Genomic DNA, 25,682 nt, shown 5'->3' with positions numbered 1-25,682 from the left:
CAAACATTTAGTAATACCAGGTTTACATAATTCCAGTCCAGAGATCAAAATCAGCACTGGATTACAACAGGAAAAATGTAAACCAAAACTAGAAACCCGCATAATGCATTCCAGTATGGATTAAAATTATCCAGTAGTAAACCAGCACAGATTTTGATCACTGCACTGGAATAGTGTAAACAGAGCATAAAATATATCACTGGAATGTGACTAGTACAATATCAAATGAGAATCATTTTGCCGCCAACTCTAGAAGCCATTTTATTTGAGAAATTGTAAAATACATTGCTTTTAATATTAAAATTTAATGAAATTGTAATACACTACAGACAGTATTCTAGTAGTTGTAGTTCTAGTAGAAGCACTAATAAAATGAATTCCTAAAATTTATTTTGTTATTGATGACGTGGAAATTTAACTGCAATGATTCAAAATTTACGATTTGATTTTGACACCGTTATTAGTTTTAATGACAAGTAAAATACAAATCTAAAATCGATGAAAACACGAACTGTCAAAATAATGAAAAAAAAAAAAAACTTTAATAAAACCACAAGTCAAAGGTACTACAAATCAGCCACGATTCAGCATAAATACTTTTTTGTTAAATAATTTACCAACTTTTACTTAAAGTTGGTAGTAATTAAGCTTGTTTGATTAAATATGGAAAAACGAATTACCAAAGATTAGCGAATGAAGCTGGCATGAGTACATCATAGAGTAAGTAACGTTTATTGTCGCTGGCGCAGTGCCACAGAGTTGGGTCTGGGGACCGCGGACTGGGGACGCGCCAGTCTTGTACCGGGTCGGGTACCCCCCACAGATGAGTACGACAGGTACCGATCCGATAGATCTGGGGGTTCCACCTGCTACGAAAAGAAATTCAAGTTTTTTTAAAAATTATAATCCTGCACTAAAAAGTACATTATAGTCAAACAATGATATCTAGTCTGATGAGAGAAATATATATGGGCATATAATATGACAGAAAAAACATTATTTCGTGACACTTTTTAAACACCGACAGGAGGGCGCTAGTGAGCTATCATGATTTAGTTTGACTTATGTCCACCGAATTAGATATCATTCGGTCTGTACGTCACATATTCATGTTGTGTCTTGTGTACAGTCGCGAACAGTGCCATTATGAGATACGTTCAAGTGTGTTTGTGTGTACAGACACGCACAGTGAATAACGTTGAAATTAAAGTTACATTTAGAAACTCACGTGTATTATGTGTGCAGTCGCTTATATAGTCACATTAAGTCTTTATGTGTACAGTCGCGCACAGTGCATATGCACACGCATGTTGTGTGTTGTGCTCAGTGTTTTGCTCACGTGTATTATGTGTACTTATGTTACGTGTTGTGTACAATCGCGCAGAGTAAATACACAGGTGTTTTATGTTGAGCACAGTGTTTTGCTCACGCGTATGATGTGTACAGTCACGCACAATGTTTACGTCTTGTGTATAATCGCGCACAGTGTATGGTGACATATGTTGTGTACAGTCACGCTCAATGTTTACATGTTGTGTACAATCGCGCACAGTGTATGGTTACATATGGTGTGTACAGTCACGCTCAATGTTTACTCACGTGCTTGTGGGTCCGCTGGGGGCGCTGGTGCGGCGCGTTCATATTGTTCCCGGTGTACGCGACACACTTCACCTGCCATTCACCGAGCTGCTCGTTCCAGTGCACGTATTTGTCGATCAACGCCTGAAAATAGTAGATTAGATTTTTTTTTATTCATCATTTATGGTGTTTGATTATCTAAGTGTATATGTATAGTCGAACCTAGAATATAGAAATCTTACCTTGGGAGCGGTTTAAATTACTTTAAAATGTCCACAAAGAAGTAAGTTACATTTTTTCCGCATAATTTTGAAAACTAAGGACTTTTTTTTTTAATTTGCTTTCCAGAGTCATAATTGAGGCTGGTGTTAATTTACCAAAAAATAAACCTAGATGGCGTTTCTTGTCTGTCTACGCATCACTCGTGACTAGCTTCAGGGATCGTATACGGACATCCTATTCGCCGGCGCGCAACGATGTTTATGCATTAACACCACTACGGGGCGCCACTACTTCTAACACTTAACGATTACCATTCTAAATACTTAACGTTGTTCGACATTACAAAAATTGTAAAAATTTAATTACACGAAAATAAGCTATCCGAAGAAGTTTCATTTTAAATCCAAACATTATAATTGAAGTTACGTCAACTTGATGTTACCTGATACTCCTTGGGTATGTATGAGTCAAGTACGAGGTCTGCGAGCTGTATCTCGCGGCGCAGAGCTCGCACACCGTCCAGGATGCCCTCCATCTCACGCTGCTGCTCTCGCTGCTGGTCAGCCAGCTCAGCCTGAGGATACAATACCAGGTAGACCAGTGATTGTCAAACTTATTTCTTTCATCGCCCCCTTTGAAAATCAATTATATTTCACTATAATTATTATAATGAAACAGTTTACATGTATGGATGGATAGATTTGTTAAAAGGTATCTACAGAACGGCTCAATGGATCTCGACAAAAGTTGCAAAAAAGCATGTAGAACATAGTCTGGAAGAACATATAGACTACTATAGACTACTAGAACATATAGATAACTAGACTACTAAGAACATATAACATATAAACTATATAGAATTAAGTTTTTTTAACAGTATTTAATAATTTAACAGAGTACTATACCTTAGCAGAGTTAAGTAATTGTACAGCGCGTTTAAGTTTTTTCGTCTTAGCAGCATTTTCCTCCTGCAGGCTGGAGTACCGCTCCTCCAGGTCTAGACGCTCAGCCTGTCACAGCGATATACATCCTTGTCACACGTATGGTACAATATACATGTTAGTAAGTGACAACTGTATGTCGGATCAGTCTGTCGTGTAAATTATATCTGTTCTTGTCACTTATATAATTATATATATGTTTGTAAAAGACAGCTGTTAGTAGTTAGTTATGAATAACTTGAACTATCTCGATTGCAAAATATTACTAATATTATAAATGTGAATGTTTTGATGTATGTTTGTTTGATGTATGATGTATCTCCGGAACGACTCAATGGACTTTGATGAAATTTGACACAGATATATAGGTAGAACAGTTTGGAAGAACACATATGCTACTTATTACGTTTAGTTTTAATACCGCGCGGACAGAGTCGTGGGCGACAGCTTGTATTCCATAACTTAAATAAAAACAGATATTTTTGTCTTAATAAAGTTAGATAAAGATATAAAAAAAAAGAAATCTTCAAATGAAAATAATACGACCACCAGCTGTCAACAGATATTTTTATAGCAATCTAGAATACAAAAATCTACTAGTCTTCTAGTTATTAAAAAAATACAGTAGAATTGATAATCTCCTTCTTTTTGAAATCTGCTAAAAATGACGACTAGTTGGAAGCGTATCTAAAATCTCTAAGCTGTATACATCATTTCAAATATCTTGTCAGCTCAAGAACATGATTGATGACATTGTGTTCTGTGAACACGGGCAATGTTCAGAGTCGACAACATATTTGAAAACTTCTATACCATTAATCAGGAGTTAGTTTACCTCTTTCTTCTGCAAGTCCTCCTGAAGCCTGAGCTCGTTGAGGGTTCTTAGCTCCAGTTCTTTAGCAGCCTGTTCCAGCAGCCGGCGCTGAGCATCCGCCTTGTCCAGTAAGTTCTCACCTCCCACCAGCACTTTTGACTCCAACCTTTGTAATTTCTCTTTTAATTCTTCTTGCTGCTTCCTAAACACCAACATCAGTTGTTAATCACACTCAGAGTCATTTGGCTATGAGTCGTCCATTAATTTATTTTGTTTCTTACTATCTTACTAATAACTAGCTTTTACCCGCGACTTCGTCCGCGCGGAATAAAAAAAATGCACACAAGATAAAAAAGTTCCTATGTCCGTCTACTAGTTCTAAGCTACCTCCCCATCAATTTTCAGCTAAATCAGTTCGACCGATCTTGTGTTATAAATAGTGTAACTAACACGACTTTCTTTTATATATTAAGATGCCAAAGTCTAGACCAAGGATTCCCAAACTATTTTGGACAAGTGACCCCCTTTTCCAAAATGAACTGTTCCCTAAGACCCCCCTTAGCCAAATTATCTACTTTTAAAATCAGTTATTATTATAATTAATTCTGATTTAGGTCAATAGAAGACAGAGTGAGAATTAGCAATACTTTAAGTTCTATATTCACTTTAGGAATCCCTGGTCTAGACGAATGTATGGATGGATATTTGCTCCTACGTATCTTCAGAACAGCTAAAGGGATCACGATGAAATTTGGCACAGATATAGAACATAATCTAGAATGGCTACATTGGCTAATTACTAAGTTTTTTTTTATTTCGCGCTAACGAAGACGCGGGCAAAAGCTGGTATATAAAAATATATCCTTATTTCTCTTGATCACTGCACCACAAGTAAACTAATGCACCAATTTCTACGATTATTTTTTGGTTGTGTATGTTATTGTTCGAAGGTTATGTGAAAGAAAAAAAATTAAAAAAATAGAATCTAGATTAAATTTAGCATAGATGTAGAACATAGTCTTTAAGGCTATTTGTTTTAGTTTATTTTTTTATTTCCGAACGGACGAAGTCGCGGGCAAAAGCTAATCAAGTGATGTTTTTAGCAAGTTTTTAATTACTCCCCTTTCTGGTATTTACGATACTTACTTAGTCTTTTGTAATTCAGCTTTCTTTTCTTCCAGAGCTTTCCTTGCCTGGTGAGCTTTCTCTCTATTTAATTTGGCCTGTAATATAAAAAAAAATTATCTTTTAATTAATTTAAATTTCACAAAAAAGCAATCCAATTTAATGTCATCTCTGTTTTGTCTAAGATTATAAAATGGGATAACATTAATAAAGACTTCTACAAAAACACACTAGCGCCCTCCTGTCAATGTCAAAAAGTGGTACAAAATCATTATTTTGGTGTAAATTATCAAATATTTCTGATAAAACACTTTTTCACATATAAATATAAAACATTAGCTACCCTTATTTCAAAATATCACTTCATTTTATCATTCAATTTTGACAAAATAACTAATAAAAAAGTCCTATATCATAGTATGGAATTCTTGATCAAGTTTATTTCTTTAGTCTTTCAATTTCAGATTCAAACAAACCTTCTCCTCCTTCCTGATCTTGCGTCGTATCTTCCTCTCCTCAGGGTCGAGGCAGTCCAGCTCTGGGTCAGTGAGGGTGTCCTCGCTCAGCTCCTCCTCACTGCATTCACCTTCTTCTTCTCCTTCTTCGATTTCTATTAAAAAATATACTTTAAATATACTATTTGTTGTCGTATGAAATATAAGCAGATTTATCTTACACTAGCTATCGCTCACGACTCCGTCTGTGCAGAATTAGAAAAAAAACTTAATAGCTTATGTGTCCTTCCAGACTATGTTCTACATCTGTGTCAAATATCATCAAAATACATTCCACCAAACATCCATCCATCTTATGAATATTATAATTTGGTCTCAGAAACCTACGGTTAGTGAAGTATTTGACAAAAAAAAAATTAAAGCAAATAATACGAAATCTTACCATTGGCGGTTTCTTCTAGTTGTTTTTTCAATTGATCAATCTCTTGTTGGAATCTGAAATTATTTTTTAATATATAAATATATATATAACTAGCTTTTACCCGCGACTCCGTCCACGCGGAATAAAAAATAGAAAACGGGGTAAAAATTATCCTATGTCCGTTTCCTGGTTCTAAGCTACCTGCCCACAAATTTTCAGTCAAATCGATTCAGCCGCTCTTGAGTTATAAATAGTGTAACTAACACGACTTTCTTTTATATATATAGATTAGGGTGTTTCAATAATAAGACTTTTTTTTTTTTTTAAATGGTGTCGAAAAGTTGAAAGTACACATAAAAACAAAATTTTTAGCGCCTAGTAGAGCCCTTAATATTAATATTAAGGTTTGCCTCTATTCATTCGTAATTTTTCTATTTAAATAACACGGGAAAACCTTTTTTTTATTTTAAAATTTTAATTACTTTGGATTGGCTTGTTTGCGCTACATCTCAAAGCAAGGGTCTATAGGAAATTTCACGCTCTACAAAAAACGTCTGATGGTCAAAGTTCCTCAGATCAACCGTTTCAAAGATATCTGCGATCAAAAATAACACTAATCAAAAATTTCAAATATTTTCCAATAAAACTGCAAAAAAATATCATACCCTATATTTATCTTATTTTTTTCTGTAAAATCACTTGAATTTTGTTTGCTTGAGACGGTTAATTTTTTTTTTTGCTTATTTACTCAATACGTAACTCACAAAAAGCACAAATACATATAAATATAAAGGTTAAAAATATCAAATAAATGATTTTTGGGTTTATTTTATGACAAATTTATTTAATTTTCCACCGAATACTAATAAATTTTATTGAACAATCAATTTTTTATAACAAAAAACAATATTCAACAACAAGTAATAAAATTTATATCTAATATATTTACGCAAATTAAATTAATAATATAACGGATTTAAAAAACAATCAGTATCAATGAAGAAAGACAATGACGAGAAGATATAATAAAGCGTTAAAAGCAGAGCAACAAAGTGAAGTTGGTACCGAACGGCCAGTCTTACCAACACAGAGCTTATTAGCTACACTACTCAGATCAAACGATTATACTAGTTTTGTCGACAGAGCTAAATAAAGCTCTGTCGAATTTTTTGAATGGAAAAATTGATCAAATTTTATAGTTGATTCAATTGATTTAAAATATTTACATAATTTTTTTATTATTTTGAATAAAATGCAATGATGAGTGCTTGGTTAGTTAATGTAATGAGGAACTTTACATTTTCTTCTTACAAAAATTTATGAAGTTTATGACACATAAAATAAATTTGCTATAAAATAAACCCAAAAATCATTTATTTGATATTTTTAACCTTTATATTTATGTATTTGTGCTTTTTGTGAGTTACGTATTGAGTAAATGAGCAAAAATAAAAATTCAAGTGATTTTACAGAAAAAAATAAGATAAATATAGGGTATGATATTTTTTTGCAGTTTTATTGGAAAATATTTGAAATTTTTGATTAGTGTTATTTTTGATCGCAGATATCTTTGAAACGGTTGATCTGAGGAACTTTGACCATCAGACGTTTTTTGTAGAGCGTGAAATTTCCTATAGACCCTTGCTTTGAGATGTAGCGCAAACAAGCCAATCCAAAGTAATTAAAATTTTAAAATAAAAAAAAGGTTTTCCCGTGTTATTTAAATAGAAAAATTACGAATGAATAGAGGCAAACCTTAATATTAATATTAAGGGCTCTACTAGGAGCTAAAATTTTTGTTTTTATGTGTACTTTCAACTTTTCGACACCATTAAAAAAAAAAAAAAAAGTTTTTTTATTGAAACACCCTAATATAGATAGATGTATAGAATTTGAGGTTCATCCGTTTGTCACTGTCACAGACTGGTCGTGAATGTCGTTTATAATTTGCCTAGGTAAATTTGTAAATAGACATGGTCATGACAAAATTCAAGCTGAATTTAATAAATATACGTTCCTTTTCTATCATTTTCTTAAAATAATAGAAAAGGGAAGTGGATTTGGCAGAAGAAACTTATAGGAAGGGAAAATGTCCTCTTTCTGGGATTAAAGGTCTGCAATTGAAAATATCTATGTACAGTGTTCGTTTCGCTATTTGGGCGAATTTAGATGACCGCTTGTTCTTTTGCCATCCTTTAATATAAAAAAATATATATATTACTAAGGTTTTCAAATATTTTGTCAGTTCGGAACATCGCATAAGTTTACACATAACAAAATACGCATATGACCTGGAGCTGACAAGATATTTGGAACATCTTATACTTGGAGAGCTAAAAGAGCGTCAGAGGCTCAGGGGTTAAGTACTTGACTTGTAATCTGCAGATCCTAGGTTCGAAAGCCATGTACCACATGTATTTTTTCGATTTTCGATTTACATATGTACATTTATTCAACGCAACGTTCTTACGGTGAAGGAAAACATCGCGATGCTGCACATATCTGAGAAGAAATTCAATGATATGTGTGAAGTCAACCCGCACTGTGCCAGCGTGGTTGACTATGTCCTAGTCACCCCTAACTTAGAATAGGCTCCGAGCTCATCAGTGGGGACGTATAGTGAACTGATGATGATGAATACCTGGTGAGCAATGCGTCTCCTGGTTCACTGTTGACGTGGGTCTTGTTCTCAATGTTCTTGGCGCGGTTCGCATATCTCAATGTGCTTATTGTTTCAACATAGTTTGATTCCGCGGGACCGATTGTTGCTATCTGAATATACAAACATACAAACATACAAACAAAACTATACTTAAACTAGCTGTCGCCCGCGACTCCGTCCGCGCGCAGTTAAAAAAAATGAAAAATAGATGTTGGCCGATTCTCAGACCTACTGAATCGGTCAAGCCGTTTCGAAGGAGTTCAAGTTCGAACCCCGTGTCACGAGAATTTTATATATTAGATTTAGAAATTACTGAAACCGTATACAAAAATACATTACTTAATATCTTATACCAACAGTAATTTAATGAAAAAAAAATCCTAGCTATTATTATTGTTATTTTTGACGGATAATAGATTGATTCCAGTTCAGATATTAAAATCAGTGCTGGATAACAACTAAACAATGTATAAATACACTGCATCACAGTCAGATAATTCCAGTGAGGGATTTAGAATATTTCATTTGTAAGCCAGCACTGATTTCAAGCATTGGACTGGAGTAATATAAACTCAGACTGTGCATTCCAGTGTCAATTTGAATTATAACTGTTGTAATCCAACGTCGACTTTGATCACTGGACTGAAACAGTGTAAACAAATATTCTATTGTGGATTTACATTATTCCAGTTGTAATCCAGCGTTGATTTACATCGCTGGACTGGAATAATATAAACAGATACAGTGTTCATTTCCATTATTTCACTTGTATTTCAGCGCTGATACAGATGCACTGGAAAAATGTAAACACACATTTCATTCTTAGCTTAACATAACAAAGTTTCTTAGCTTAACTGTTCAATGTAAACTTAAACTTAATTTTTTGGATTGTAATAAAGTATTCTTCATTTTCATTCTAATGTTGATTTAAATTATTCCAGTTCTAAGCCAAAACTGAATTCAATCTCTGGACTGGAATAATGTAAACACACACAGCATTCCATTGTGTATTTACATTATTCCATCAATCCAGCATTACACCGATCGCTGGATTGGAATAATATAAACCGGCCACGAGATACACTCACCATAACAGTCTTGGAGTTCCCCCCGAGTGAGTCCTGCAGTAGACGAGTCAACTTGGAGTTCCGGTAAGGTATATGAGTAGACTTGCCGTCTACTAGCGCTGATATAACATTGCCCAGAACAGACAGCGACTGGTTGATCTTACTGGCTTCTTTCAAACGTGTTCCTGTCGCTTGAGTCTTACTTTGACGTTCTGAACCCTGATAGATAAATATTACGTCAAATTAAAACACAGACGTGTAAAGGCTAGCGATTTTTTTAAAGGCAAATTTTGGATGTATGGATGGATTTGTGTTATCATTTAACACCAGAATAGAACAGTCTAGAATACTTCATTATCTCGTAATACGTACTATGTTGTTTTTTGCATATTGTGAGAGGTCTAATTTTAATTCACCCTTCCCACCAATCATAGGGAAATAACTGGGAAAGGAAGTGGATTTGACGAAAGAGTGGACGCATAGGAAGGAGAAATAATCCCTTTCTCTGTATCCCCTCCTCCGTCGTTTAAAGGTAGACAATGCATCTGCAATAACAGATGTCTATGAGCAAGCTTCATAGCGTCTCGTTTGCAATAAAAAAATAATTTGTTTTAATTTTACGCACATGATTAAACAGACAGCTAAATTTAGTTTTTATATTTATTTTGTGGTATAAATAATACAAACAGATATTCATACCGCTAGATCGACAAGATGCAGCTTCCCCATCTTAACATGCGTCTTTCCATCGTTACCCTTCTTACTGCTCTCCACAGTAATTGAAAATATTGCGTGAGAACGAGAACTCTCAATGTTCATGGCGGTCGCACCAATGTGTCTATTCTTGTTACCAACTGACATTATCTTCTCTAACTCGTCAGCATTGTGTACCACATAGCCTGGATATAGTTGAAGAATTTAATTTGTTTACCACATATTTAAAACTAACTGTCTAATTAAACTTAATTATTAGTCTGTGTTCTTCCAGACTATGTTCTACATCTGTGCCAAATTTCAACGACATCCTTTTACAGAAGAGATACCTTTTAACAATAATTCAACCATTCATTAATCCATATGTATGGATAAATGAATGAAACTTTCGCATTTGTAATATTAAGTAAGATTTCAAATTGTTTGTTTGTTTATCGCACAGAGTTTAGTCATTAAACAGATCTCTGGTCTAATGAAGTTAGTCACTGCCATAGACAAACTACAATTTACATTAAAAAAATCATAAATTACAAAATATTTCTGACAAAACACTACATCTCTAATAAAAATATAACATTAGCTATCCTTATTTCAAAACATCACTTCACTTTATCTCAAAAATTTAACAAAATAACTCTAAATGTCAAATATAATAATGGCCGTCATGTAATTTGAGGTACCTCTTTGAATTTATACTAAGGATAATTACCAGTTAGGTCTTTAACGAATACGCCAATGTCAGGTCGCTCTTTAACTTCTAGACTCTGGTGCGGATTGTTCCCGAGTAAGTCACGAACTTCTTCGTTGTAGATCTCCAGATATGTCACGCATACCAGGAACCTGGAATATACAATACACAAACAATAAATCCGAGATTTTTTATTCTGTCGTAGGTAGGTATACTGCTTTCAAAATATTTCTGGTTGCGCTGAACATTTCTTACTTGTGAACCCAAGACACCCCTCGCCGGACCGTGGATCCCAGGGATTTCTCGGATCTCTTTGGGATCCATTACATGAAATAGTATGCTATTAGACGCTTATTTATATAGTACTTAATAAGTAGCCAATATGTTCTTCTAGACCAGGGATCCAAAAACTATTTTGGACAAGTGACCCCCTTTTCCAAAATGAACTGTTACCACAGACCCTCATGGTCAAATTACCTACTTTTAAGATCAATTATTATTATTAATTCTGACTTAGGTCAATAGAAGACAGAGTGAGAATTAGCAATGCTTTATGTTGCCCCCAAGGAGCCGATATCGACCACTTTGGGTATCCCTGTTTTAGACTATGTTCTACATCTATGCCAAATTTCATCGAGATCCGTTGAGCCGTTTTGAAGATACCTCGTAAACAATCTGAGCATACGCATTTATAACATTAGTATAAGATAAGCTGTAGTCTAAATTAAATTATTTTACTCAAGTAAGGAAAAAACTTTATATTCTATACTAATGATATAGAAATATTTGACTGTTTGTTTGTCTAGATTTGATTGTAAGTAAGTAAATGAAACGGTTGACTGTGAAACCTCATATTAGGTGAATGACAATCGTCGGCCATTTTGTAACCGCGGCCATCTTGGATTAATAATGTTATTAATTGATGTCATGAGAAGTATCAAGATGGTTGTCTTTTATTATGCAAGTAAAAAGTTATTACCACGGTAATAAGTCATGGATAACGTTCGTGCTTAGATAGTTGTTAGGCGACGTTAATTATTAAAACTACCATCGCATGATTGCGCGACGAGAATCGCGTAGCGCACGCTCCATACACACGACGTTGAATCGTCGACGCAAATCGTCTATTCAAACAGTAAAGGCGTTGCGACTACATGTCAACTGTATACATTGAATCCGCCATCTTGATGGCAGCGACTTTTCTCAAGACAATTTTGACAATCAGTTTACGAGCGACTGTCTTTAGCGATGACAGATAGAAATATTACTTAAGTAGCTTAGCGACTAAAATCGCTGGGTTTCAAAAAATTATATTGCCTTGTGTACGAAGGGTTTGTGCTCTGAAACTTACTTCTCATCGTCCTTCGCTTTGGCGATATGACTGAAGATATGTGCGAATGAGTTGGGTATGATGCCTCGTAGCTCGGGTGCTGTGTTGGAACCTGCCATTGTATATGTCTTGCCCGTGCCAGTCTGCCCGTACGCGAAGATAGTACCGTTGTAACCGCGAACCACTTGTTCCACGATAGGACTCGCTGTCTGCACGTAGATGTCCATCTGGGGAAGATTAAGCCGTTTCAGCTTATGACTGGGTAGAAATATTATAGAATAAATTAATATTATAAATGCGAATATTTGAATGGATGTGTGTTAGAAGGTATCTACTGAACTGATCAACGGATCTCGTTAAAATTTGGCATGGATGTAGAACATAGGCTACTAATTAATTTTTTTTTTAATTCCGTGCAGACGGAGTCGTTTCGTGTGTAATGTATAATTTGAATAATAGAAGTCTGTCTAGAAATCATAATATTATGTTGAATACATCAACTACCTTCCAGTAAAAGTCCCGCCAAAATAGGTCCAACCGTTTCGGGGCTTACCCAGACCTAGCGTTGCCAGGCGTCCGGATAAAACCAGATATAGGTAGGCTTTTTGATTACGTGTCCAGCCAAAATAAACGGTTTTCCGGCTTTTGTTAGGCTTTTTACATTTCCCAAATGAGAGTGTACCTATTAATACTGAGACAAAATCCTAAATAATATAGGGTGTCCGATCTTTCTACCCAAATGTCCGGTCAAACTGGCTGGTCTGTCCGCCTAGTAGGTTTGGCGAACTCTACGCGGACCAAACGCAGACTTGCAGACGGACAAAAATTTAAAAAAAAAACGCAACGCAAGTATATCATGAGTACGAAAAATGATTTATTTTTAACATTACATACAGACAGTTTAATTTTATTAATTGTAATAACGTAACAAAGATGACCAATAAATTTATAGCTGTTCAAATAAATTCATGGACGAATACAAGCATAGATAAAAAAGATTACGCTCACAGCAGTTACCATCGGAGCCCTATATAGGGCAGTGGGGCAGGGCTATTGATTGCCTGCCTCGTCCCTCCCCACACCGACCCCGCCCGGTTCCACGTTAAATATAGCACCGCCTATGTGCCTTATAAATTCTAACTTGCTATGTCATGTGCTACCAAATACTCGTAGTTTAACTATGTACATTAATAAGGCCTTTTATCAGGGTTAATATAGACTTCGTCAAGTGCTAACCGCGTGTTTTCATTGCAATACAAGTACAAAAACATGTATCGCATAATCGTAGACGAAAAGATAATACGTTTTTGAGTACATTTAATATAATTACTAGAAAAAACTATAAAGCTTTCTTCCGTTTTCAACGTATGCATTATTTCGCGTAAAGAAATTTCGGATGTTTGTTAACACGTATCTCCAAAACGTCGCTACGAATCTTGCTGATTTTTTTTTATTCCGTGTGGCTAAAAGCTACTTACAATAGATATTGAATAGTATAACGCCATCTAGTTAAATTTTAACAACAATTTGCATTTTTAAAACAACGGCAGTCAACAATAGATGGCGCTATTTGTTCTTTCAAAAGGCCTTTTCACGATTATAATTTTTTTGCAATACATGTTTTTGTTCGTAAAACATCTGCATAAATAACGATAACAACATTTTATCATTACAAAGTTATTGGTTTTTTTAGGCTAACGCCATTTTAGTATACATGAAATAGAATTTTAAAGTTATCTATTTTATTTTATTATTGGTTTGCATCAGTCATTACATTTAGAAAACTTATAACATTTGTTTAGTAACGTTGACAAATAAAAAAAATACCTATGAATACATCTAATATATAAAATTCTCGTGTCACAGTTTTCGTTCCCGTACTCCTCCGAAACGGCTTGACCGATTCTCATGAAATTTTGTGAGCATATTCAGTAGGTCTGAGAATCGGCCAACATCTATTTTTCATAACCCCCCCCCCCCCATTTTTAACTACGCGCGGACGGAGTCGCGGGCGACAGCTAGTAAACTATAAAGAAATGACATCAAATTACAAGTAATTCTTTCAATTCGCCGTCATTTCATAGCAGGTCTAGTGCGATTAGGAACTGATGAACTGCTGTATCGATCGGAAAGTAATACACAATCAAAGTAATAGAACAAAAGCTACAATATAATAGGTTATTGCAAATGACGTATCAACGTAATATCAATCGACGTTAATTGTTCACTTTGTTGTTCCAGTCTTTGGCCTATAAAGTACTTCGAATGATACAGATAATATTAGCTAACTAAACCCTAGTTTCCTATCCTTAGATGTACCTATATAGTACAGGTAGCAGCAAAAAGGTTAGTTGACATCACAGGAGACCGAAGAGCTGGCAGCTACCTCGAACAAAGAATTAGTCTAGCCATTCAAAGGGGGAACGCTGCCAGTATCTTCGGAACCTTGCCTAAAGGGACACATTTTAATGACATATTTTAGTTTTTATGTATTATATTTAAAATCCATGTTTAGATTTTAACTGTATTACTAAGGTACAGGTGTACTGTGTGCAATATTGAATTCACTATGTACTCGTACATAATACGGTCGAGATGTGCGCATGTGCAGATGCATTGGCGCAGTCAGACAAAGACATCGGCCATCTTGATTTCCTTTAAAATATATGCATATAGTACTAAATATTAACAATCGCACATGACTTTGTCAACTCAAACAAAAAGTAATCTATCATTTTCCCGCATGCATTAACTACCTTCTCATCAAAATCTGATTAAAATCGATCCAGCTGTTCCGGAGGTTATCCGGAACAAACCGGGCCTGGCAAACAGATATTTCGTTAACATCAACGCAGAGACATAATGAGTACAAAATATGAGTTTCGTTCAATATTACGTACACACTCCAATTTTAATAATATGTATGGAGTAGACATCGAAAAAAAAATAGTTCTAATTTTTGTGTATCTCTAACTTAAACACTCAAGTGGTTTATTTACTTTAGTCTCTTAATGCATATTTAACTCTCAAAATTGGCACAAAGGAAGGCTTAAGTAACCTTGGAAGTGGTTGTTACGTATATGACACATAGAAAACAAAGTGATTATTTAATTTTTATAAGTTAAATGTTCATACATTCCAATATGAATGTTATTCTATGGCTTCAAATGGTGTCATGTACAATTCTTTACATTATTTGTAACTGTGACAAGAATATTGGATTTGTCATAAATGTGACCACTTTGAATGGTGTCTGGTAACTGGTAACAAAACATAATTAGTGATGTGAAAAAACAAATTATTTCCCAGAATTACATATAAAAATTCGTAATAAATATCGAGACTGCTAATTTTAAATATTGTGGTCGTAATCTTAATTCGCACAAAATAATTAAACAATATTATATGCTGTTGATTGTCTTCGATATCTATATATATAAAAGAAAGTCATGTTAGTTACACTATTTATAACTCAAGAACGGCTGAATCGATTTGACTGAAAATTGGTGGGCAGGTAGCTTAGAACCAGGAATAGGACATAGGATAATTTTTACCCCGTTTTCTATTTTTTATTCCGCGCGGACTGAGTCGCGGGTAAAAGCTAGTCAAAGAATGAAAAAAATATTTTTGGTGATGAAAATATTGACAATACTTTTTTTGTTAATAGAAAAAATTAATAATGACAAGAAGAAAAAAAAAAGAAAAATATGACATGTTGCTATCCCTCTCATTCTTATTTGAGAAAACAGAGATAGAAATATATTTTTTACACATGTTAAAATATAACCACACCCTCTCTGAGTACACATAAGTTACAAGGAAGTTATAAGGCTTTTCGTGACCCAATTCGCGGGTACACGCGTGACCCCACACCGGAAGTATATCGCCGCAGTGTCTCCAAGGGCTCGGTCCACCCGATTTCTGATAGTACACAAAGACCCTTTGTATACCGCTATTTTGTAATTTACCTAGGCAAATTGTAAATCATAGCATTTGAAACGAATTCAATCACAAAGTGACATGTTGAACTTCGACAATTTGTAAAAGAGGCGTTTCATTGGACTATTATCAGTGATCAGCAAGAATTTTTACAAATTATCGTAATGTAATACGTCAGTTTGTCAATTCAATCGATATGCAAGTTAACCAGTCTTTACGATTTGCCTAGGCAAATTACAAACGGATGATGTTTATGGTTCGCCGATAAGATATAAAGAACGGAGTCTTGTGTCGACTACATAAAGGTGTTAAATTTCCTAACTCGATAAAATGTTACAATTTTACATATTAAAAACGTGCAAGTCTTTTAATGTGTTTATATCAGTGTAGTATTTCAAGTAGTGTTGCACCTGATATCGATATAAAGACATTTTGTCGTACATCGAAGCAGCAATAATACCGCAAAATGTAATAATACGGAATAATATTTTTAAAACTAAAACGGAAACAAAACAATTAACTCGTATTGTTTAATAATTTTTACTTATTTTAATAAAAAAAAGGTCTTTCACCTAGTTCACTATTTTGAAATAAGGCTAGCTTATGTTATATAATTATTTGAGAAAAAGTATTTTACTAACCATTTTACACGAGTTTTGTTGTAAAATAAGTAATAATAGTTTCTAGGAAAAATATTTTTATGAAATTAACTAAATAGTTAAGCTATCGACGTCGTCTATCGACAAAGACTGGAAGATACATCTCTAATTACACGTGGCATCAAATAAAGCACACGTCGACGGAACACAAAGACTGAAACAAAGGTACTGCAAAAGCGGCTCTATTTCTGTAATCCTAAGGTGTGAATTAGAACTACGCTAGCATTGCTGACTTCGCATAGGTCAGCAAACAGCATTCAATTCTAAAAACACGTAGTGACGTTCGAGCACTTTGCAATATGAAACCGTACCGCGCAATACTTGGTAATAACATGTTACATATTTAACTGTTAAATCTAAGTGCACATAAACACACACACACACACACACAAATATATACATATATTAGCTGTCGCCCGCGACTCCGGCCGCGCGCAGTTAAAAAAAAAAATTAAAAATAGATGTTGGCCGATTCTCAGACCTACTGAATATGCTCACAAAATTTCATGAGAATCGGTCAAGCCGTTTCAGAGGAGTACGGTGACGAAAACTGTGACACGAGAATTTTATATATTAGATATAAAATAATACGAGAAGCGAAACCTTCGTGTTCCTTTTTTAAAAAAAAAGCAACTAATGTGACGAAGCGCAGAAAGCCATTTTTTATTTAAAAAAAAATGTGTTCGAATTTAAACCAATAGTGACCAATACTATACTGTAATTTGTCGATCATTTAATACAACACTGGTATTAAGAGCAGTTGAAACAGACGAACACGTATTCGTATTTGTATGTAGAAGCGAGAGTTCTATTTGGACCGTGCTTAATGGAAGTACGTAATAACTGCTTACTATTCTGAGATACGGGCGAACTTTGTAAATACTAAGTAAAGGCGATTTTAACCTTTTTCGAGGCTTAAGGTCATACGCCTCACCCTTTACGCCCCGCTACATATAAAATTCGTTGCATCGATTCTTGCGAAGATAAATTTTAGCAAAGATATTTGCTAAAATTTCAATCCCCAGTCTCATTTTTTATAATAAGTAGAACAGTGAAACTAAGTTGAAGTTGACAGCAGATTTTTAATATCTAAACAGCAATACAAAACATTTTTTTTTTTAATGAAAGGCATTATTTTTTTACACAAATTGTTCATTTGTGCATTAGAAATCTACACTTAAATTTTCGTTTAATTATCAATGATATAAAAAAATATTTTTAGATGGATATTATTGTACAAACTGTCGCGCGCGACTCCGTCTGCGCGGAATTAAATAAAAACGTAATAAGTAGACTATGTTCTATATCTGTGCCAAATTTCATCAAGATGCGTTAAGACGTTCCAGAGATACCTTCAAACAAACATCCATCCATGTAAACATTCTCATTTATAATATTAAGATTGCGTGAAAGGAGACATGACTAAGATGGGTGAGATATATTGATCTGGAATACAAAAATTTCTATCCTCACGTAAATTAGGCTAAAGAATAGAAGATAATCAAAATACTCTTCGAATAATCCAGATATACAAGTCAATAAATATATGTATTAGTACAACACTAGCATATCTGCCTATTATCGATAAAATCTACACGTAGACGAGAGGCGCGCGCAACCCCCCCTTCCCATTTCGACCTCAGTCAACGCCCCGGTCGATACGAAGATACTCTTGTACTTAACAAACGCAATTATACATTTTACTAGAAAATGCTCAAGTAATATAATCATGTCTAGAACAAAAAAAAACCTTAAAGTACATCACTATTAGTGTAACAAAGGATTTTATATCACAAAGTTATCTTAAATTGTATTACTAGAATCCCTTTGTTTGAGAACAATTATATTGTAGAAAGACTGTTGGGAATTTTCCATTTTGAAAAGGCAAAAAGGTCAATCGATTTATGTTAAAAATAAAGATAAAAATAAAAATAAAGGTTGTATTACTTAGTAATCCTAAACTAAATATTATATTTAATCATATTATAAAATGCTAATGTTTAAATGGATGGATGGATGGATGTTTGTTACGAGGTAGCTCCAGAAGCCGTTCTGCACAGATCTCGCATAAATTTGGTATAGGTAGATGGAGAACATAATCTGAAAGATCACATAGGTTGCTGATTTTTTTTTTAATTCCGCGTAGACGTATCGCGGGCGACAGCTATTGGTATATATAGATAGAAGAGTTGAAATGAAAAGCTATAGCTAGCTTAGGTGTTTTTTCCAGACTATGTTCTACATCTGTGCCAAATTTCATTAAGATCTGTTGAGCCGTCCCGGAGATACCTTCAAACACAACAATACAATACATCCACCCATCCATATAAACTTACGCATTTATATTATTAGTAAATAGTAAGATAAGTAATATTGGAATGGTTTTTTCAATGGAAAACTCTTGTATTACTGATGATTATCTTAGGATATATTTTCATTCCATCTAAAGCCTAAGAACAAAGGATTTTTAAATGAAACAAATGGCCGCCATTACGGTATTTACATTTTCATTTGTTTTCGATATCGTATTATAAGGGTCACAAATTTTATATGACTTTGCAAAAAAAACTATCGAGGGGTGAAAGGCTATTTGTTTTAAGCTACATTTTTTTGCGATATTGACTTATATATATATATATTTATATATATTCGGAATCAGGGAATTTTTCTGATTCTGAATATATATATATAAGTCAATATCGCAAAAAATGTCGCTTAAAACAAATAGCCTTTCACCCCTCGATATTACTGAAAAATAATTGGAGAAAAGACATACAGAAATTATAATTTACAACAAAACTCGTGTAAAATATTTAGTGAAATACTTTTTCTGAAATAATTATATAACATAAGCTAGCCTAGTTTCAAAATATAACTTCACTTTATCTTACAATTTTGACAAAATAACTCTAAATGTCAAATATCGTAATGTTCGCCATGTATGAAAATTTACGTGTATTTGTATTACTTAATTAATACTTTCAATTGAAACAAAGGATTGGTATAACATCAAACACAAAGGAACCAGTTATAATTAAAACGTTATAGCGTATAAGGGCGGGGTCTGAGTGCGCTTGTGCATACCCTGACAACACTGCAAGAGCTGACTCCCCGGGGTCCATCGATCGACCCATTTTCTAACCTAACTAGGTTACATAGCCCTGCCCAACGACCTCAATTTGCCTTCTACATAAACGTATTTGGTATAAATTGTATGTAGGACAGACCCGCAGCTAGAAATAGGGCACTGCAGTCCCAGCTAAAGCTTCCATATAAATCCCTTTGTTAATGTTCGAAGGAAATAAAATGTTTACCGAAGTTACCAGTATAATGCAAGTACTCAGTCAGAGGTTAAACGCTCTTAAATATACATTAAGGGTCTTATTTAATGATCAATTAACTACTTAAGTGTGGCAATTAACATGAACTCATAGGTATTATAGGCGTCCCAAAATTGGCAATGCAATTGCTAAATTTTTGGAACACAAAATTTTCATACCTTTGATTTTTTTTAGATTGTGGAAAACGTATTATTAATGATTTTTTCACTCCGGGAGATTCGGTGTAGAGTGAGCCATTAGGAAACAATAATTACGACACGCCGAGTCCGGCCTTGGCACGCTTACGAAACGATACGACGAAAATTTTCAGCCGCCCGTTGCTCTCCAACTACGGCGGCCATTTTGATTCGAGGCTAATGGAAAATCGAATAATTTTCTAGAAGTGTTCTTAAACACCGTGAAGGTTTCACTAAAAAGTTTGAATGGACATACATATTTATAAAAAAATATTCAAAAATAATTCTGGCTAGAAAATATAGTAAGTAGTATGATGGATAGACTAGATAGTACTACAGTGGGACTAGCACGAATATTTGTGAAAATCGCCTTCGTGTCGTTATTGTCAATGGTGTCAAAATTAGGATGAAATTTTTTGTGTACTTTACGCCCCATACTCAAATGACACGATGGTGATAAATTAGTTCTAGAATCAGGGTCCAAATTATATGATTCGTGTTCTACTTTGCTGAAAGATATTTGTCATACTAATATATAATTAGAACAGTGATCAAGCCGTTTAGTAAAATAATTAAATTCATTTCAATATAGTACGTATATGATTTGGCACGTCACTAACTAGAGTACTGTTTTGCTCGACGTGCCAACTCAAGCGCAGGGCTCTTTAACATTGCACTCTAGTCAGATGACGTAATAGGTACATCTGTGGCATTAAACTTCCTACATTAGAAGGTCTCCGCCATACTTTTTTTAATATAATTGTTAAATCGACTAGCTATAGCCCGCAACTTCGTCCACGTAGTAATTTAAAAACTCAGTAGCCTATAGGCTATTCCAGAATATAATTTATTTATGATTCAAATTTATACAGCCGTTCTAGAGCTAAGACGTAACAAACATACATACATCCATCCATCCAAACATTCGAATATACATTGTTACATACTTAGTTATTTAGTAGACGAAAGATAAAAATGCCTTTGCTTTGCAGTAGGAAGACGTAGGCTAATAAAAAAATATAGTTAGAAATGTGTTTCCGTAACTAGCACAAGACTTGGGCGTCCGCGCCGCTGACGTCATTTGTATGGGTATTTTAGAGGTTGCATATTTGATCTATATGTGCTATCTGTTTGGAGGCCAAGAGCTTATTTTGGCTCATTCTAAAGACGTAGGGCTGACACTTTTTTCAAATTTAATCCCAATATTAAACGCTTTTTTTCTCAGGCGCCGCTGTTCGAGACTCGTATCTATTTTTAAAAGGTGGCAACCCTATAGTCATTTCTAAATAGGGGAAATCAAGGATTGTATGAAATCTCAGTCAACCTTATCAGAATGGTTCCAAATGATATGAAACTTTTTACATCGTGACTCGATAATTGAGTGTATATTTCAAGTTAGCGCCATTTCGTTACAAGAGTGAGAAACAAGATATTGCTCCTCTCTTCTAAGTGATCAAATAAATTTAATCCTAATAAATCAAATCTAAGTACTAGGTGTCGCCCCCGACTCCGTCCGCGCGGAATTAAAATAAAACAGAACTAGCCTATGTGTTCTTCCAGATTATGACCTAAAACTAAAACTATGCCAAATTTCATCGTGATAGGTTGAGCCGTTCTGAAGATACCTTCAAATAAACATCCATCCATACAAAGATTCGCATTTATAATGTTAGCAAGATTATATTTATACTAACCAGTGGTTCCCCATTAGTCGAAATTCAAACTTAATTCATGATATTTTTTTATTATAGCGTTATGTATTTCTTTTCCACATTACCCGTGTTATTTTTCACGTTCTTCCGTTCTGACAATTTCCTTAAAAAAAGGTACAACGTTTTCGCTTCATGTATTAATAAAGTTACTAGTGATGTGCCCTGGTTTTTTTTCCGTCAATACTTCAACTTTCAGTAGTTCTGTATTCATGAATTCTGAGTAATACTTTTTTTGAGGTTATCGCGGTCATGCGGCCAGACGAGATTACAATTTTATAATATTATCGTGTAATATTTTTATTACAAAGAGGAAGTATTTGCTCATTTATACAAAAACTAGCTGTCGCCCGCGACTCCGTCCGCGCGGAATTTAAAAAAAAAACGTAAAAGTAGCCTATGTATTCTTCCAGAATATGTTCTACGTCTATGCCAAATTTCATCGAGATCCGATCAACATCTATCCATCCATCCATCTAAACATGAAGTAAGATTTTATATAAATACACTTGCATTCAATTAAAGATTTTTATTTCTCTAAGTCTGCATTGCAGCATGACATAATGGATCCCGCCATTTTATTCATAAACTACTCTATTAGTCTTTTACTGTTTTCAGTAGTATTCTTTGCCAATATTCTAAATGTGTTATTAAGCGAAATTAATTGGACTATCTTAGTTTCCATGGACAATGTATTAGTAGTTTTAATGCACCGTAGATAACAACCGATGAAATGTTTTCGTATAAATTTTTTAAATGTCCTTTTATGTTGTAAATTGCAACACTGAGGGGATTTTATGTGAATTAAAGGACTCCAGGAGGGTTTTTTTGCCTCACTTTTTTGTAAGTAAGTAGTTATAGTTATTGTGTAAAATCGCAAAATATTATTGCATATTCATTTTATGTAATATGTAAAGTCTATTTATACCTTTTATATACAACGGGTCTGTACTAATTCCCATAGAATAAAAGACAAATTGTGTTATATACTTATAATTTCAAATTAAACATATATGTTTACAAATTGTACATAAGAAATAATCAAATACATATATAAAATATTTACAAAATACAATAAATTACATTCATATTTAATTTCAAATACAATAATAAACTTATCTATCCTAATTTATTTGTGAACATTGTTACAACAGATTGCCAACTGTTAAAATTTAAAAAAAGTGAGTTTTTATGTCATGTACATACAGCCAGTGTTGCAAAATAAAAAAATTATATTATTTATGGTTTCTTCAATTTTTCTCCAGCGGTCTTCGGCGTCGGTTTAGAGCACAACATTCCCGATGCATTAAGCGGTCAGCCTCTTAATGCCCTGCATCAGCGAACCCGAGATCCCGGAGGATCTCAACGTACGGCAAGATGCATTAGGAACGTTATGTCAATATTTCTTCACTTCTTCCATATCGTTAATATTTCTGAATAACGTACTCAGTCATTAAATAGCCGAAATACAGCTTCAAAGTGTAGATTCTTTTTAGATACGACTGTCGCTTCAGATATCAGTAGAAAGGTTATTATTATAAACATTACAATTTCACACTAAAATAAACTCTACTTCAGAGAATTTTGTGTATAGAAAGTTTACAAATATATTTTTTTTAATTATTTGAAGCAAATGTAAAATCAACAAAAGATATATGACATTTGTTTAAACTTCATTTTTATTACATAAGCAAATATTATAAACTCATAAAAGAATTATAAAAATATTTAATAATTAAAAATAATATTTAACATTTCATTCAACGAAGTATAAACTGAAAGACTAGCACAAATATGTTCCCGCCATTTCATAACGGCCGCCATGTTGTTTTCAGTTAAGCTTACTACCACGCCCGAAACGTAATGGCGGGTTTAAAATCGATATTTGCACGCTACAGACGTTTTAAATTGGACAATAGATAATTAAATATTTTCGATAAAGTGGTCAGATAATATCATACTTTTAAGATAAAGAAATAGATTATAAAATACGGAATAAAATAAATCATTTTATGTTCGTCGTTTTCTCTGATGTTTGTACACAACGCCCACCCACCATTCGACAAGACTGATGCTTATGGAAACAGCGTTAGTCGAGACGAAGGGCGGAAGGGAGTAGCGTATTGTTCCAATGTCTTCTTTCTTCATTTTCTTCAGGAAATGTTGTCAACACCTCATTAAAACAGGCAATGTCATGCATGTATCATAAAGCCAGACCCCATAAAGAACTGTTTTTTTTTTTAATTTTCAAATAAAGAACAACAGCAAAAAGTTTTTATTGTTTAGTTTTCAAGTTTCCCCAATTTGTTTCTTTGGAGTCTGGCATACCCTTTAATACAGAATGATCTCGAGATTCAAAGCTATATTGAAATACAGGTTTTATATAGTCTAGAATTTTATATACAAAGACTTGTAACAAAGGAAAAAAAGCTGTTCAATTTTATTCCTATGGGAAATAGACAGACCCGTTGTGTGAATAAAAATGTCTTTTATTAGAGTTGAATGATTGCAATTTTGTATAAAAATAAATACCCTAGTATCTTTTTAAAATTTTACGTTTGTTCCTAGTGAATGAATGTATGAATTTCTTAAATTAAATGTGTAAGTAGCATGTTTCTTTACTACCCACATTTTCTTGTATTGATTTCTATTTATTAAAGCATATAAAAATATTGTTTTTATGTCTGCAGTATATTGCAATTTAAATTGTTCATATATGGAATTTTTTACTACATAAAAATGCAAATGTATTTCTTGTGGCCGTAGAATGGTGGCCGCTCAGATCTTTATCCAAGGAAAGAAAATGGTAATTTTGCGACTGGAATTTGCATTGTCTGAGTAAACAAGGATAAAATATTCTGTATTAGTCAACGGTTGGCTGAAAGTTCTTCAAGGTGTTTTTTCCTTTATCATTGGTTTAAAAAAACAATGGTATTTTTTTTGCAATACAGTCCATTGTTTGAACTAAATAATATTTGAATTAAAACTAAAAGTATTTATGGCAGAAAAAAGATCAAAAGACTAATTATAAAAATAAAAGTGGTAGATATTAAGTACCTGGCTAGTATTGGTGTCGAAAACTGCATCGTAAGCGTAGATCCTTGGCGGCTCGGGCGGCGAGGCGTTGCTCCTAGTCACGGCGATGGTGTTGTTCACGGAGTCCACAGACACGCAGTTGTAGGAGCCTTCCATCTTCTCGCGCTGGTCCATGGGCCGCACCCGCACCACCACACGGACATTTTCAACCGTAGAACCCACCGACTCCGCATCCTTGGAACAGAAAATTCGAACAGATAGTGACGCTTCGATGTCGCAGACTCAAATGCGTAGTTACGACGGAGCATGTCGCAGTACTCGTCAAATGACCCTGACACGGATTATGACTCACACAAGCGAAAAAATTTCAACGTGTGCTTATTAATCCGATATTAATTTCAAATAGCAAAAGACCAATTGAAAATACAGTTTCCTATTGGAATCCCGTATATTTCCAAATTCCTAAAGAGAACGCAAATGAGTTTGCACAAAAAGAAAATGATGGGTTATGAAATCATGCACGATTTCCGGAAACCATGCGATAAGATGAAGGAACAAACACTTACAGGCATCTTGCACGTTCAACTTCCACGGAAACACTGCGACGTATATTCTGCTCCCCACTATCCAAGTTAGGTCTTTGTTTGTCGAATATCAGGTAAAAATCAATACTGGCGACCTACTTTTCCCTGGGCTTCTGATTCCCTCTTTTACAAAATTGAAGTGACGTATTCGTTCATGTTGCCAGAAAGTAACAAAAGAGTTGCCAGCACAATATATTGTTTTTGAGATTGAATTTTAATTG

At 34.1% G+C, this 25,682-nt stretch overlaps 1 protein-coding gene across 1 annotated transcript; it reads right to left on the bottom strand.

The window, feature by feature from the left end:
• Window positions 1–622: 622 nt before the first annotated feature.
• LOC106713252 (kinesin-like protein KIF3A) lies at window positions 623–25,604 on the bottom strand. Its single transcript, XM_045685158.1, has 15 exons — window positions 25,444–25,604; window positions 24,899–25,111; window positions 12,039–12,244; window positions 10,709–10,839; window positions 9,985–10,184; window positions 9,307–9,504; window positions 8,198–8,328; window positions 5,578–5,630; window positions 5,157–5,290; window positions 4,702–4,778; window positions 3,577–3,757; window positions 2,706–2,810; window positions 2,243–2,374; window positions 1,600–1,722; window positions 623–869 (listed from the first exon to the last, which is right to left on the bottom strand). Exons 1-15 carry the CDS (start codon window positions 25,447–25,449, stop codon window positions 732–734), a joined length of 2,028 nt encoding a protein of 675 aa, XP_045541114.1. The 5' UTR covers window positions 25,450–25,604; the 3' UTR covers window positions 623–731.
• Window positions 25,605–25,682: the final 78 nt, after the last annotated feature.

The sequence above is a fragment of the Papilio machaon genome, chromosome 28 (genome assembly GCF_912999745.1).
Source record: "Papilio machaon chromosome 28, ilPapMach1.1, whole genome shotgun sequence".
Taxonomy (NCBI): Eukaryota; Metazoa; Arthropoda; class Insecta; order Lepidoptera; family Papilionidae; genus Papilio; species Papilio machaon.
This window is presented reverse-complemented; position numbering and strand designations above follow the sequence as displayed.

What these genes read in the sequence shown, in the direction of transcription:
- LOC106713252 (XM_045685158.1), bottom strand. An exon ending in GGAACTCCAAGACTGTTATG is followed by an intron (nt 8,329 to 9,306) that starts GTGAGTGTATCT and finishes TTGTATATTCAG; the next exon opens with ATAGCAACAATCGGTCCCGC. An exon ending in AATTACTTAACTCTGCTAAG is followed by an intron (nt 2,375 to 2,705) that starts GTATAGTACTCT and finishes TTGTATCCTCAG; the next exon opens with GCTGAGCTGGCTGACCAGCA.